Raw genomic sequence first — 15,097 nt, 5'->3', positions numbered from 1 at the left:
TATATACTGTTACTATGTATAACAATTACTGTAACATTTATATGACATATTACGTATTTCTTGTAATACCTGAAAACTATATGGTATAGTTTGGGTATACATAAGCAACTCAGCAAATATGAACAATGACTCTTGAAAGTCTGGTAACACAGTATCTCTGAACAGTATTTTCTGGCACCCTAAACAAAACAATCCTCTGGAACAAGATGGAGCACTTAAGTAATTAGTTTTACCTTTGCAGTCATATACATTAGATTGTTCAGAACCATAGCTGTAGCCTGTGGTGATCCCCAGCCTTCTCCTCGTAGCCATCGTCTACTGTTCACCATTATTTCTCTGTCTTTCAAAGAATCTTCTTCATCTTCATCTTGCCGACGAATGGTTGGCAAAGGTTTCAAGTCTACCAACTCAATATTGTTCATCCATGGCAGCAGATAATGCAGCATCACCTGTCTCCCAGCTGGGTGAGCCGTTTGGATTCTCTGACTTACTTCTGTCATTCAAAAATTAGGTACATACATGAATTGCAAATCAATGATGAGAATTGTTTTGGTAATAACAACAACCGCGACCCAGTAGACCATACCGATATAAAGTGATGCTGATACAGACGTAACTTTTTGTTTAGCTGACTAGCAATATGTCATAATGACAAAGTCTGCAGTCTTCAGTACAGCTAACTGAAGACACTACTGACAAACAGTATGTTGAAGAAACCATCTTAGTATACACATACATATATATTCCTCCAAATAGAGCAGGGAACTGAAAACCCACAGCACGTAAAAATGTACCAACTTTGGCAAAAAAGCACTTAAAATTTTTTCTTCCTCATATTAGTCCTAGTAGTTTTTTTTTTTAATTGATGTGAGAAGTCTTTATTCTGCAATTGTTTAAAAATGCTATGGAATAATATTTTAAGCAATCTACAGTAAATAAGAAAACACTGGAAAGAACAATAGAAGAATAATTTTAAAACACAGTTGCAAATTATTTCTCTAACATGATTTTTCATGGCTATTAGAAAGTCAGTAGAAGTATCTTTGATTCATGTTGTTTACTCTTGAATATATTTCAAATACAAGTAAAAATTCACTCAATGAATTCCATTTTTTCCACTCATTATTATGATGCTACCTTGTTGTCCTGATTTTAGTGAATTACATATAAACTAATCATTGAAAAATAAGAATTACACATTTTGCAAAATGCTTTTGACCCGATGAAGTTTTTCATTTTGTTTTAAAACCATACCTGAGAAGATAGCAAGTGTTAGTTCAGGATAAGTCCTTGCTAATTCTTCTGACAGTTGATAATACGACACAGAATACAGATGTGGTAAAGGAGAAGGCTGACCCAAAACCCCATCCGTCCGCTGAACCTCCAGTTTATGAGCATAACGGAACATCTTTGGTTCCAAGATCTACAACAGTAATGTTCAAAATTTGAAGCTAAGCATAGAGCTACAATGGAAATCTTTAAATAAAATCACCTTTTAAGTTCATGTATCCACTCTCATTTAATGTTTCCTATCTATGCAGACCTCCATACATCTACAGTATTCACCAACACTGCGGTAATTCCATACAAGACTAGCTAAGACTCACTCTACTTGAGTTTCCAGCAATAAATTTCAGAAATCTGCTTTCACAAAATACCGTATTGAACAAATTTCTCTGTAACACCATGTGAAATAATGTTGAACACTTGTATTCCCAAACAATATCAACTTCTGCTCATCTGTAAGACATGGATAGGAGCAACATAATCTTTGGTGTATCAGAGATGCAGCAGGAGGCTAAAGCAGTTTGATACTTCAAAAGTCAGTTTTGGCCAATCTTAAGCAGTGGTGTTCCCTTGAGAAGAAAGATGGGGTTGGAAGGGAGGGTGCCGTGAATGCTGACAGATCAAGAGGGGTGTGACTTTACTGTTGAATTTAGCTGACAACAATAAACTTTGAAAAAGCTTCCAAGACTGGTGGTCTAAGCCACAAGCAGCACAGATCTATTTATTTATTTTTAAATGCTAATACTGCTTGTAAGATTAAGCTTAAGCCTAAATGACCTCAGAAAGGAATATACAAAAGTAAATTAAATAGCTAACAGGATTTTCACTGTCATCTTTCCACATAGATGAAAATCAGAAAACTGACTGCTATCCCAGGAGACAGAGTAAAGGGACAGGAAGCAATATACTTGTCTCTGAGGTGCTTTTGGACAAACAGAGCTATATATCACTCTGTTTCAGGGCCAAACCAGAAGAATCTTGATTTAGGTTTTGTCTCTAGAAAAAGCAGGTATTGTGAAAATAGAACTCTTGAGTGCTTAGTTCATGAAAACAGATACACTTCCACTGAAGTCTACTTGTGCCTAACTATGTACTAAAATAACAACCTCAACCCATTGTATTTCATTACTGAATGGACAATCAAATAATAACTTTTTTTTTTTAATGTACAGGATGATTCTTATTTGAAAAAGAAAAAAATACAAATGAAAATCAGCTTACAAACCTGTAATAGTTGCATAGCAACTTCATAGATAGCCCTAGTAGAATCAGCTGCTTTAAATAGTATCAGATTCAGGAGGGTCACTGTATCACACTGGTAATCCCTAGGGAAAAATTGCAAGTGTGAAGTAAGTAAAATTGCATTTGCCTTTTTAAAATTTGAATTTATTGAAGTTTAATTTACAGGGGATATGTTATGGGATAATGTAACATTTTGAGAAGTTTCTCTAGTAACACATACAGACAAACAGGCGTGATCTTTTCACTTTAGTGGAGGAAAAAACTCAGTTTTACATGAAAGCACACTTTTAAAATGAAAGTTTAAAGTTTTGAAAAACATTGTAGTACCTGTTTTGGAACACGCTGGCTATGGCTTTAAAACAGCCAGCTGCTACCCGCTTGGAACCTGTGTAACACCGGTCTACAGCCCAGTACATGAGGTTACTCTGGTCAGGGTTGAGTTCCAAGAGCAGCATGACTGCCTCACAGCCTAGCTGGTGAACCTGTATTCCAGAAAAGAACCAGTATATATTTATAAATATAGAGAAGAAAGAAAAAAAAAAAAAAAAACTTACAAAAATGGCATAGAGAAATAGATATTTAATAGAAAAAAAACACCTAAACTGCAATACACAAAATTTGTTCTGTCTGAAAACAGTGAGACCACAGCTCAAAATAACAACAGGTAATTCTATCAAACTGTTTAACGTTCAACTTGCACACACAGTCATAAATCATTGAAACAAATAACTAGATAGCTCTACTGACTTTTTTCCCCCTCAGTTCCAAGGCTACCTTGAGCTATTTACTATTTTTGCTTGTCTTACTACAAGTTGAACACTGACCTGAAAGCATCAGAATCAGAAAAGCACTTAAACATCTGCAAGAATTCCAATGGGATACAACGGATAGATCCATGTGGAGACTTGCACGTTGTTTTGAATGAAAGTAGCCCACTGGGAGCTGTATTTTTACATAATCATTGTATTAGTGCAATGGAGGCCCTACTTTTAAATCTAAAGCTTGTCTTACTGTTTAGGTGTAAAGCTTGGTCTTTGTAACTCCACAGGACCCCCAATGGACCCTACAGTCTCACAAGATTTCATCTTCAAAATCTTGTCTCCGTTAAATTTCTAAAAGATCTGCTTATTACTACAACTTAACCTAGCTGATTAATTTATAAACAATACACACAATGTGTCACTCCTTGCTCCTTCCTCTTCCATTCTGTTTTGTCCGTTCTCAGACTGCAATTAGAGACTGCATTCTTCAGCAGGGAGAATATACGTACGAAGGAGCGTGCAAAAATACATGCTACTGAAACTTTAGAGTTTCTAAGGCATTTAGGCAAATCTAACTGCAAAGCTCATTCAAGCATATGTCTAAGGCACTGATAATTGCAAACCAATGTTGATATTGCCTGTGTTACCTTTTTATCTTGTGAATCCAAAATATTATCCAGCCATTTGTATAAATAGCCATCAGATGACAGCCCGACGTTATCTGCAACAGGGCCACAACACAGTACAGCAGACATAGCCTTTAGAAAGTAATTGAAAAACACTACATTTTAATAACTCAGATCCAGGAAGTACTTTTACCAAGTCCATTAATATATCAGAAAACTAACTTGTATTCAGTCAAGGGAGGAAGACTAAGGCTGATAAACTCTTTAACCTCTTATTCAAGAAATTATCAAAACATATTTTTCTCAGCTCCCAAATACAAGGAATTGTCAATACTGAAATGCTGACATATGCAAGAATTAATATTACAGTTTGATTGTTAATGTACTTTTACATGAAAGGTTTTCTCCTTGGGCAACTGAGGACTAAAGTCACAGGAAGTGAACATTTAGTAGTAATTTTAAGAAATTCCTATAGCAAGTGGAAAAAGCTGAACTGTCATAAATATGAGGTTGTTTGGCCTGCAGAAGAGGAGGCTCAGGGGAGACTCATCGCTCTCTACAATCACCTGAAAGGAGGTTGCAGCGAGGTGGGTGTTGGTCTCTTCTCCCAAGTAACAAGGGACAAGACAAGAGGAAATGGCCTCAAACCCTGCACCAGGGAAGGTTTAGACTGGGTATTAGGAAAAATTTCTTCCCTGAAAGGTTTGTCAAGCACTGGATCAGGCTGCCCCAGGAAGTGGTTAAGTCACCAACCCTGGAGGCATTTAAAAGATGTGTGGATGTGATAATTAGGCAAACGGTTTAGTGGTGGACTTGGCAGTTCTAGGTTAACAGTTGAACTTGATAATCTTAAAGGTCTTTTCCAACCTAAACGATTCTATGATTCTAAGAAATAGACATGTAGGGAGAAGAGAAAAAGAACTAAATCATGAATGGCAACAAGGATGTGAAAACCACATACAAAAAGCCCAAATGTTAAATTTGCATTAGAAAAGTCAACATAACAATCTATTCCCAAAATTCAAAAAGTGCTAAAATACCTTTAATGCACAGTATTGGTGTCTGTTTATTCGCATGTTCCTATCACTGTATCTGTCCAGGGGAGTAAACATGATACTAAAAGGACCTGCCCAATGACTGAACAACATAAATAGGCTGTGGCGTAGACTCTGCTGCGGAAAGACACTTCTTCTCTGGTGTACTGTAAGAAAAGCACACAGACAGACACCCTCCTTTTGTCATTCTTTAAAATAAAGTACATGAAACAGAAACAGACCCAAACAATGAAAAATCAATGTAAAGAGACATTATTTCAACATTATAATAGCTGGAAACAGTTTTATTATTGTACTCTTTAATGCCACTAGTGTACAAGAATAAGCTATATATTAGAGAATTTAAATGCACTGCCAAACAACAAGACTTGCTAAATAAGAAAATTAATTGTATGCCTCCAAACAGTACCAAAAAATCCCTCTTAAAAACTCATGCTGCTAGAGGTATACTAAAAACTGATGGCATAAATTATTTTTAGGAAAGTATTTTGAAACTTCAGGTAAAAAGTGGATTTTTGTTTAGTGTTTGTTTGTTCTTGGTTTTTTACTTTTTTTTTTTAATGTACTGCATATTAAATAGAGTCATCAGAAATTATTAAAACACTGTTACATACCTGGAACATTTTGAATGATATTTGCCACTAAGGCACTAAAATGGCATCGGATATCTTTCAACGTATCAGAATCCTTTTCATTTTCTGCTTCCAGGAGTTGTCTTGTTAGATCAACATACTCAAGTAAAGTGTTGTTGAGGGAATGTGTTTCATTATCAAGGCCACCACTTGCACTTAAAAATAAAATAAAATAAAATAATCAAATAGTATGATAAATACATACAATGATTTTTGAAAACAATCCTTCTTTTTTCTCTTTTATAAAAACCTACAACCTCATCATTGCAAATATTTAATTCTAAGTAATTTCTTCACCCAGCTTCTATTTTAGTGTTAAATAAAAAGCCCCAGTGAGAGCAAACTAATCATCAAGCCTCGCTATCAGAAGTCAGTCATCCTTCCACAGAATTAGTTCCTAAGGTACAAGTCTTAAAAATAATAATAAAACCCCCCAAACAACCAATTCCCGCCCTCCCCCCGCCAAACTATGCAGTTTCTATACCAGAAAAAATTACTACTATTTGACTATAGACGTCTGTATTACATACTGATTTTTGGGAGTAGTCAAGCTGTTCGTGACATACTATTATTATCAGATGAAAGCAATTTATTCATTTTATATATTCATTTCCCATCTTCATTGCTTTAGCATCTGACTAGACGTCTGTACTGAACTAAATTAGGAGATTAAAGAGTGCATGTGATTCAAACCTGCCCTCCTTTGAAAAACAACTGTTAGAAGGGCAATTCCTTTCCTCTCAGCTCCCTCCACCATCATTGCACATTTGTACTGAAGACAAAAAAAAGCATGCCTTGCACACCAAAGGCAAGATGAGGAGGCTTAGAGTAGGCCTTAACTGCTTGCTAGCTTCCACCAGAGTCAGACTGGTCTCAGAGAGAAAGGCTGACAAAGTTCCAGAGTGCAGACTGTGGTTAGGAGGTATTTTACACACGGTAACTAACCACCAGTAAGTACCTTAAAAGATAAGAAGGGAGAGTACGATTTTAACAGCTGCCAAAAAATCAGCATGTCAAAAGGAAGAAAGGCATTTCAGCAATGCTTCTGAGGCAACATTCTGAAACGTTACTGTAGTAGCTTGCTTAAAGATTGAGAATTTCACATTCATTATATTGCTAAGGTTGACAAATAAATGTTTAAGTATCATTGTCTAACAGAGTGGGAGGAGCTAGCCTAACCATCTCCTAGCTTACTTGCTCTTACACAATTCCACCTGCATAGAAAAAATTTCTAAGAGACTTTGTCCTGGTTTTGGCTGGGGTAGAGTTACTTTTCTCCCTGATAGCTGGTATAGTGCTGTGTTTTGGATTTGGGATGAAAAGAATGTTTTATTACTGATGCTTTTAGTTGTTGCTAAGCAGTCAAGAATTTTTCAGCTTCCCATGCTCTGGCCTGCCAGCGAGAAGGCTGGGGGTGCGCGGGATAGCTGGGAGGGGACACAGCCAGGACAGCTGACCCAGGCTGGGCAAAGGGATATTCCATACCATATAACGTCATGGCCAGTATATAAACTGGGGGAGTTGGCCGGGGAGGCGCTGCAGCTTGGGAACCTACTGGGCATCGGTCAGAGGGTGGTGAGCTGTGCATCACTTGTTTTGTATATTCTTTTATTGTTATTGTTGGGGTTTTTTTCTGTCCTATTAAACTGTCTTTATCCCAACCCACAAGTTCTACCTTTTTTCTGATTCTCTGCCCCACCCCGCTGGGTGGGGATGAGTGAATGGCTTTGTGGTTGTTTTAGCTACCTGCTGGGTTAAAGCACAACAGACTTGTACAACATATGACAGAATTGTAAGTCTTCCTTCAAAGTGTCCCTACACAAGTAGGATAAATTGAGAGGAAAAAAACAACCCCATTAACATTCTGCTTCCCTCAGAAAGAAAAAGGTCCAGTATTACTAAGTAGTAGCCTTCTCTGGACATGCAGACTAGCATCAGGACTCCAGGTGAGCAAGAATTCCAGACTGATCACAAAATAGTTGTAACTTGTGTTTTCTGATTTGTGTAACTGGTGCGATGTTTGAGCACAAACAAACAAGAAGAAACATGACACACTGCCTGCTCAAAGCAATGTCCCAGGGGATAGTAGCATTTTAAATAAAATACAGATCACAGTGACAAAGAGCATGGGGGAAGGAGGGATTAGAAAGCCAGCAAAATTCCAAGTTTGATAGAACCATGTCTATTTATTTAGTGGTATACTAAAACTCACTGAAGAATTTTGCATTCTTTTTATACTGGGTCATAAGAATACTAGTGATTTAATTCAGAAGCATAAACAACATCTCATCAGCGCTGCCCCTACCTGTGACTAATGACACCAGCATCTGCCAACAGTTCAAATATTCGTACTAGTTGTACTCGTAAAATATCTCGACGCCTGCGCCGTTTCATGTTCTATTCAACAGAGGAAACACAAAAACTATGTATAAAAGCAGTGTGGCATACAAAAGCATTATTATATCTGTACTACAACTGGCATCAATTACCAGGGGTGCCAACCTTGTAAGAAGAGTTACTAAAATTGCTAGCAATTTTAATAAACCAGAAAATGAACAAAAGTTTTCCCTGTTGCAACTCCAAGATATACTAGGCTTGCTATTACACGTATTATCAAAAAAATGGGTTTTACCAGTCTCCTGTCACAAATTGCAACGTATAAATCAATTAAGCAGAAATGCCAATCTTTCTACACATTTGCATACAAGACTGAAAAAACACACTAGAGCCAAGTATCATTTTGAAACAGAAGTGATGTTCCTTTCCGTCATCTGACTTTAATTACAAATTTATTACAAATAAGAATATGACAGTTACCACAAAAAATACTGAATAATCATCTCTGAGTTTGTGTTTGCAGAGATTATTTCTATGAATACCTACTGAGACTGCTAAACCTTGCTGTGAAACACACTCTCCATCAGAAAATTTTTAGTCAGAGCAGTCAGTCAGGTGAGCTTACAGCCTTTTCCATTTAAAAAAAAAACCCACCAACAAAGTTGACAGACAGTAGAACTCAATTGAGTGTGTCTGTGTCTTATGTACAATTAATTGTGGGCATGTTACTGATGATACAACAAAGTAACAACTATGTAAAACCATGCTTAGGTGAAAGGAAATAAAAGAATGTGGAAAAGGTTACAGTGATTTTTTTCACCATCTGAAACAAAACTTCTTTGATGCAGGAAACAATACAGAGCTCAAAACAAACACAAAGCTCTTCTAATGTAAACACCTCACAATCATTAGAAAAAGTAACATCTCACCTTTTTATCTGGTATACTGACCAGTTTTTAGTGCAGAAATTAAAGAACTAACATTTCTTTACTAGCATTTGTGAGAAGATAGTTAAAACTCTGTACTGAATACAGTGGAAAACATCTAATTACCTCTGGCCTTCTTTCAAGTGCTTCCTTAATTATAGGATGTAATTCTTCTATTAGTTCCCTGAATTAAAATAAAAGAATTAAAAGGATAAAAACAACCATTAAATTAACATCTGAACTGAAAGATGCTTCAGAGCAACTAGTGTTACAAGTTAAAACACCCTCAGGTTTTCCTTCTTTACCTGTAGCTTTCCGAAATAAATCAGCATTTAAAAGAGATGTTCCCTAGAAAGATATTTTCCTTATTTATAGACAGACTACCAAATGGATGTCTCAATAATTACCACTAAATTTGCATTCACCAAGTATTATGACATCTTTCTACTGCAGATGATTTTCATTTATTTTCATATTCAGGTTTTAACAAAGCCTTATAGTGCAAATAGATATTACTAGAAAAGAAAAAAAAAAGATGTTGGCAGCTTATCATACAATGCTCTTTCAGTTGTCATGATGCATTTAGTTGTTAATAGGATTGTTTCTTTAAGGCCAATAATGCTATGCTGACAGAAGTCAGACTGTCTCTATGAAAACTGAAAAGCAACGTGCTGTGATGCTGCAGTTACATTCCCTATTTGTTCTGAAGCTCTGCAGTCTTTATTTCTACTCAGTACCTTCTGCCAAACTCAGACTCTCCAAAAAGGGGGCAGGTAAGGGAGAAGGAGATCAGTAGTATGGATCTAGGCAGACAAAATACTAAGGTAAAAACATATTGGTTTTACTTTAATATTTGTTAACATTATGCAGAGCTGCAATGGTGAAGGGTGGTCTACAGTTAGTATCTGGTACGAGTACACACATTAGACAGAGGAAAAATGCTGGTTATCAGAAACAAAACATAAAATTCAGAATAAAGAAACCAGATGACTGATGAGAATCAGATATATTTTAAGTTTTCTAAATGTATTGTTTCTAATTTAGAAAACAAGGATTTCTGGTGAAATCCTTTCTGAAAGCATTTTCTAGACTAGTAGAGACCAATTATGATTTTACTTGTTTAAAACCCAAGTAGATCTTCAGGGTCACAGGATAAAGTCTTGCTTTACTCATGGTAGGAGAGTAAAGTCAGATAAGGTATTAAAAAAACCTGAAGATTATCAAAGGAGTAGAACAGATTACTGCAACTGAGGACTTGGCATTATGATTTCAAATACATCTTTGGCTCCTCATCTGCCATAATATGGGACACAAGTGACTGAAGAGAAGCAGCATCTCATTCAAAACCAAGAACGTTATCGATCCCTGGTTTCTTCTGCAGAAGCAGAGTTGGTTGCTATAGCTTGGTACAACTTCATAACTCTCCATTATAAGAGGTTGGCTGCTGTCAGAGAACACCTGATACTGAGCACGGGCCTTGCAGGAAGTTTTCTTCCTCTCTGATGTTCTCCTTCTTCATCAATCCTCCATAAAGAGACAGTTGTCAGTTGAGGACAGCGGCATAGAGATGAATTTTGAAACTCAGGGTTTCCTGGCATAGAGCTGCCTTTTCACCTCAGTGGATTTGTATTACACATTGACAGTGCAGTACATTAGGATCCGAAGAAAAGTTAATTGCAGTTGAGGTAGGAATGCCATGATGGCTAGATAGACCATTTGGAATTCAAAACGTATACAGAGACTTGTCACAATAGGGTAACCAAAAGTTTTGGATTATGAGCTGAATCCAAGTATGTTGAACTCGATGCATGAAATTAAATTGACAGAGAAAGTGACTTGGCACAGATTTAATTCTGCTGCAGTAGATCACAGGTACCAGCACCCAAACTAATCCACATGGACTTGTCATCGGTACAATGTATGAGAAAGGTGTATTAGTTATGAAGTTACAGAAAGGTTACTCAGAAAAAAGGGAGAAGGATGCTCCACAAATAAGCTTCAGCACTAGTCAGAAAAGAGTTGTAACTGCTATTTTTTTCAGCTTGATCCAAAAATCTTTTTAATACAGTTCTCATGGTAACTCCTACACACAAAGAGCTCAGAAACATACATTTGTTGGCAATGAGAATAAGAAGAGTTTAGTAACTCTTACAAACTTGATTATACTTAACATTTCAAATGTTAATAGTCCAGACAGCCTGTTCTTTCATACAAGGGCAGCCTTTAATATCAATAAAAGGCAGCTGTTTATTCTTTCGACTAACTTCTTTTTCTTTATGCAGGCATGACCTCTACATAAAATTGTTTCAACCTCTAACAATCTTTATCACACCACTAAATGCTAGAAAAGACAATGGTAATCAGTTTTCACAGCTTTTTTTAAATTCTTAAAAGAAAAAAAAAAGGCAAACCTTTTTTTCTGAGCTCTGATTCCTCAGCTTTGTAATCAGTTAACATAAAAACAGAAGAAACACAACAGTTACCTAAAAGCTCCTGGGTTGGTCCTGCCAAGTCCCAGCACAAGGGATTCTGTAATTTCCATGCTCTCAGAGCGCATCATTGGAACTATGTGCTTAAACAGGGAGGAAGGGGATGGAATGCCAATGATCTAAGAAAACAGAATGAAGTCGTTACCAAACAATCAGGTGGTATGACATTAAAACATCTTCTGTAATTCACTGATCAGTGACTTAAAATTATAAAAATGAAAATTTTCATCTTTGACATGGAAAAAGACTTTCTGAAATAGTAAAGCAGTATTAACTACTTCTCCATTCCTTGTATAATTGCATTTTTATTGTCAGATAACAATGAATGCCTCAACAGGATAAAGACATGCTTTGCACGTTTAGTGTATCTCTCCTTTTTAGGGAGCAGAAGCAGACTTCCGGTGTCCAACTCCTTAGATGCCACTGTGGCTCTCAAAGAGAACAAAACTTTCAGTCTACAGTTTTGCAGATTTAGGGAAAGGATCTTGGTAACAAAAAAGCAGAACAGGCTGCTTCTGCCAAAATTCTCCTGCACAGTCTATGAATTATCTTCACCTCTACTGTACCTTCTACAGGAAGCCAAAAAGGAGAAGAAAAAAAAGAAGCAAAGCCGCAGCAAAAAAAAAAAATTAAATCTGCAGGTGATATGAAGCAAGGCAGACAAAAAACTGACTGTGGTTGTGAAAAATATAACAAGATAACATCATGCCTGAATAGGTCACTGCTTCAGTTACTGAAGTGAGAGGCTGTTTGCTCAGAATTGCAGAAGTCTACTGATAGCAAAAAAACCCCTTAATGGTAAACAAAACATTTCCTCATTACCACTAGATAAGACTGTGAGATTGGGTTAACGTTTTCATGACACGATTAGATTTGGCCTTAAAAAACACAAGCAGAAAAGCCTCTAGAGCATGGATTGGGAGCAGCAAACTGAAACACTATCCTAAAAAGTGAACAAAATGTAAATGAAAGACAAACGTATACTAAAAGATGTTTTCAGACAAATTACAGCAGTTTCTTAGAATCATGACGATTATTATAAGCCTCAGGTGTTTCTAATTCCAGTAACATGTAGACTTATTTACAGCAAGCATTAGAAGAACCTACTCTTGAATCAATGCTATAACCACTGTCAGGAGTAGACGCCAGCGTCTCAGGAGGGGAACATCTCACAGAGCCTGTGGAGGTGGAGGAGTTCGAAGAAGATGCTGCACTGCAGCAAAGAATCAGGTAGTTTCTCCAGAGCCCAATATAGGAGTCACTGCTTGTAGTAGTATTCACTTTCTTTGCATTGATAGGGCTGCTATTAAAAAAAAAAAAAAAAAAAAAAAAAAGGACGGTGTGTGTGGGGAGAAAGTTCAGTATAGTAAATAAAGCTAACGAGGTTTCACTTTGTTCTTCTACTGAATTTATTTTTCGGTTATATACATGCCACTTGTTCCAAAACTGTTAACATGGTAAACTTTGAATACATTGTTCAGGATAGACCTGTACATCAACAGCATATGCTTTTACAGCCCAATCTGTTGAATGACAACATGGCCTAAGGCATGAATTAATTAGTCTTTACAACAGATAACTTTTTTCCAGATAGAACTGCTGAAATTTTTTGTTGAAAAGCTGAAACTGTTAACATGGTAAACTTTGAATACATTGTTCAGGATAGACCGGTACATCAACAGCATATGCTTTTACAGCCCAGTCTGTTGAATGACAACATGGCCTAAGGCATGAATTAATTAATCTTTACAACAGATAACTTTTTTTCCAGATAGAACTGCTGTAATTTTTTGTTATATAAAGCTGAATTAAACCCACAGAAAATATTAACAGTTCATATGTAACCTCACTGAAACATAACAACATTACAATGATGATAACTCTTGAAAGAATACTCTATATAATATATTGCATTTACTTACTTTATATCCACTTGTGGTGACAGCAGTTGGAGTCTGGTATAAGCAAATGTCCAAGCATAGCTTACAGCTGTTGGGCAGTGCTTTGGAAGATTTTCTTGTTTCATAAAACTGGAAAGGCTTATAATCCATGGATCTTGGCCTTGAGTCACATGTGCAAATATCCATATATGTGATGGACTGACCACATCAAACTGGTGGCTGATTGGGGAGGAATTCCAGTCAGCCAAAGTTTGTAAATCTATTGAACTGGGACAGTACAGTAAAGTAGTCTGTGTGCATAAAAAAGGAGAACAAGACAATATTTAATATCCATGTATATTAAGTAACAATCTTTTCATTGTTAAATATCTAATAAAACATCAGTGTCAAAACCACATTTGGAATAGATAAAACACATCACTTAATTTATGTTTTTTTTTACAGAAGTTCCTAGTGTGGAGTCACATAAACATGCTGTTTGGGAAGGAACAGGATATTAGGAAATAGTAAATTACAGAAAAAGGTCCTTTCACTCATGATGACTTAATTTTTCCAAAAGATTCTGGGCTCTAAAAGCCTTTCTACTGAATTCCAACTTGTTTCCTAAACCTAAAATCAGAAGAGCTTTTCCTTGATACTTAAGAGTTAATGAAAAATATAGAAATATGCAGTTCAGTTGTTACTCATTGATAGTTATTATAGCTTTCATCATGGATAAAGGACACATTGACTGTTAAGACACTGTATCACTGCAGAAAAAGGCAGTGGTCTTTGCTTCAAAGAAATTGTAATCTGTGAGGAAGACGAGAAAAACAGATATAGATGTAGCTGTCTGTATGTATAAGGTGGTCATAAAAACACACTGTTGATCAGAAAGTGTACAATGGTGGTGTCAGCCTCACAACATTCCTCAAGTTTTTTGAGGTTTTTAAAAAAAAAAAACCACAAACCTTTTTTGTTGTTTTGGTTGGTTGGGTTGGGTTTGGTGTTTTTGTTTGTTCGCTTGTTTTTAAGGGATAAATTGCTGATAAAGCTAGCATGAACATAGTGACACTATCATTTAAAATACATACAATTTATCTGGGACTGAATTTTGCAGAATTACCTCGCCTTACATCCAACTTAACATAAAAACTCTCCTACCTGATCAGCCCCAGTGAGATGTATGAAACTCTCCAGGATGGTAGCACTTAGTCTGTCCATTACATCTATAGCCAACTCATCATCACTCTACAAAAGAAAAAAAACACAAAACATAAAAAGCTCAAAGAAAGTCAAGATAAAAGTAGTTTCATAAAGGGGTCACAAGAATGGGTCATCAACTCTTACCTTAGAAATTTCTAAAAGTGTGAACAAGGCCCTTATTTCTCTGAGAACACTGACAGCTAATCTCCTGGTGGCAGGTCTTGTGCTGCAAAGGATGACCAAAGCAAAGCCTTCCACCACATGAAATACACTGGAATAAAGGGTCCTCTCCAGAGGAAGGGTATGGGCAGCCCCATTGGATACACCACGCTAAGAAAAAGATTGCAGAAGTTAAGCAAATTAAGAAAAAAGTAAACACAACCAAGCTGTAATTCCATTACTGGCAAAGCCAGAATTAATCATAAGGTATTTAGATGTTCTTTGGCTACTGGTCAAATTTTGCATTATGAGAATGGCATAATATCAGCTACTTTGGTTTTTTAGTATCTCTCTGACTTCAGTCCAAACAAATATCACAAGAAAGTCTTTCTTATTTCACTTTCTCACAAGAACTATGCAGTGAGGGCAAACGTAAAAATAAGTAACTACTACTCTTACATATACAATTGTATAAAATTAAATTATTTGAACTCTTT

The 15,097-nt window shown here is 36.3% G+C and overlaps 1 protein-coding gene across 1 annotated transcript; it reads right to left on the bottom strand.

Annotated features, from left to right (window-relative positions):
* Nucleotides 1-233: 233 nt before the first annotated feature.
* LOC104625784 (protein furry homolog-like) lies at nucleotides 234-14,778 on the bottom strand (the record flags this gene model as incomplete). The annotated part of the gene is made up of 14 exons (XM_010293514.1): nucleotides 14,586-14,778; nucleotides 14,400-14,486; nucleotides 13,278-13,546; nucleotides 12,463-12,658; nucleotides 11,350-11,474; nucleotides 8,993-9,050; nucleotides 7,909-8,000; nucleotides 5,586-5,758; nucleotides 4,957-5,117; nucleotides 3,938-4,048; nucleotides 2,857-3,011; nucleotides 2,513-2,612; nucleotides 1,255-1,423; nucleotides 234-493 (listed from the first exon to the last, which is right to left on the bottom strand). Coding segments are annotated over exons 2-14 (1,929 nt in total), but the record flags the coding sequence as incomplete, so codon positions are not given.
* Between the last annotated feature and the right edge of the window lie 319 nt (nucleotides 14,779-15,097).

The sequence above is a fragment of the Phaethon lepturus genome, unplaced genomic scaffold (assembly GCF_000687285.1).
Source record: "Phaethon lepturus isolate BGI_N335 unplaced genomic scaffold, ASM68728v1 scaffold15518, whole genome shotgun sequence".
In the NCBI taxonomy this organism is placed as follows: Eukaryota; Metazoa; Chordata; class Aves; order Phaethontiformes; family Phaethontidae; genus Phaethon; species Phaethon lepturus.
The sequence above is the reverse complement of the archived record's forward strand: the minus strand, read 5'-3'. Positions and strand labels throughout refer to the sequence as shown.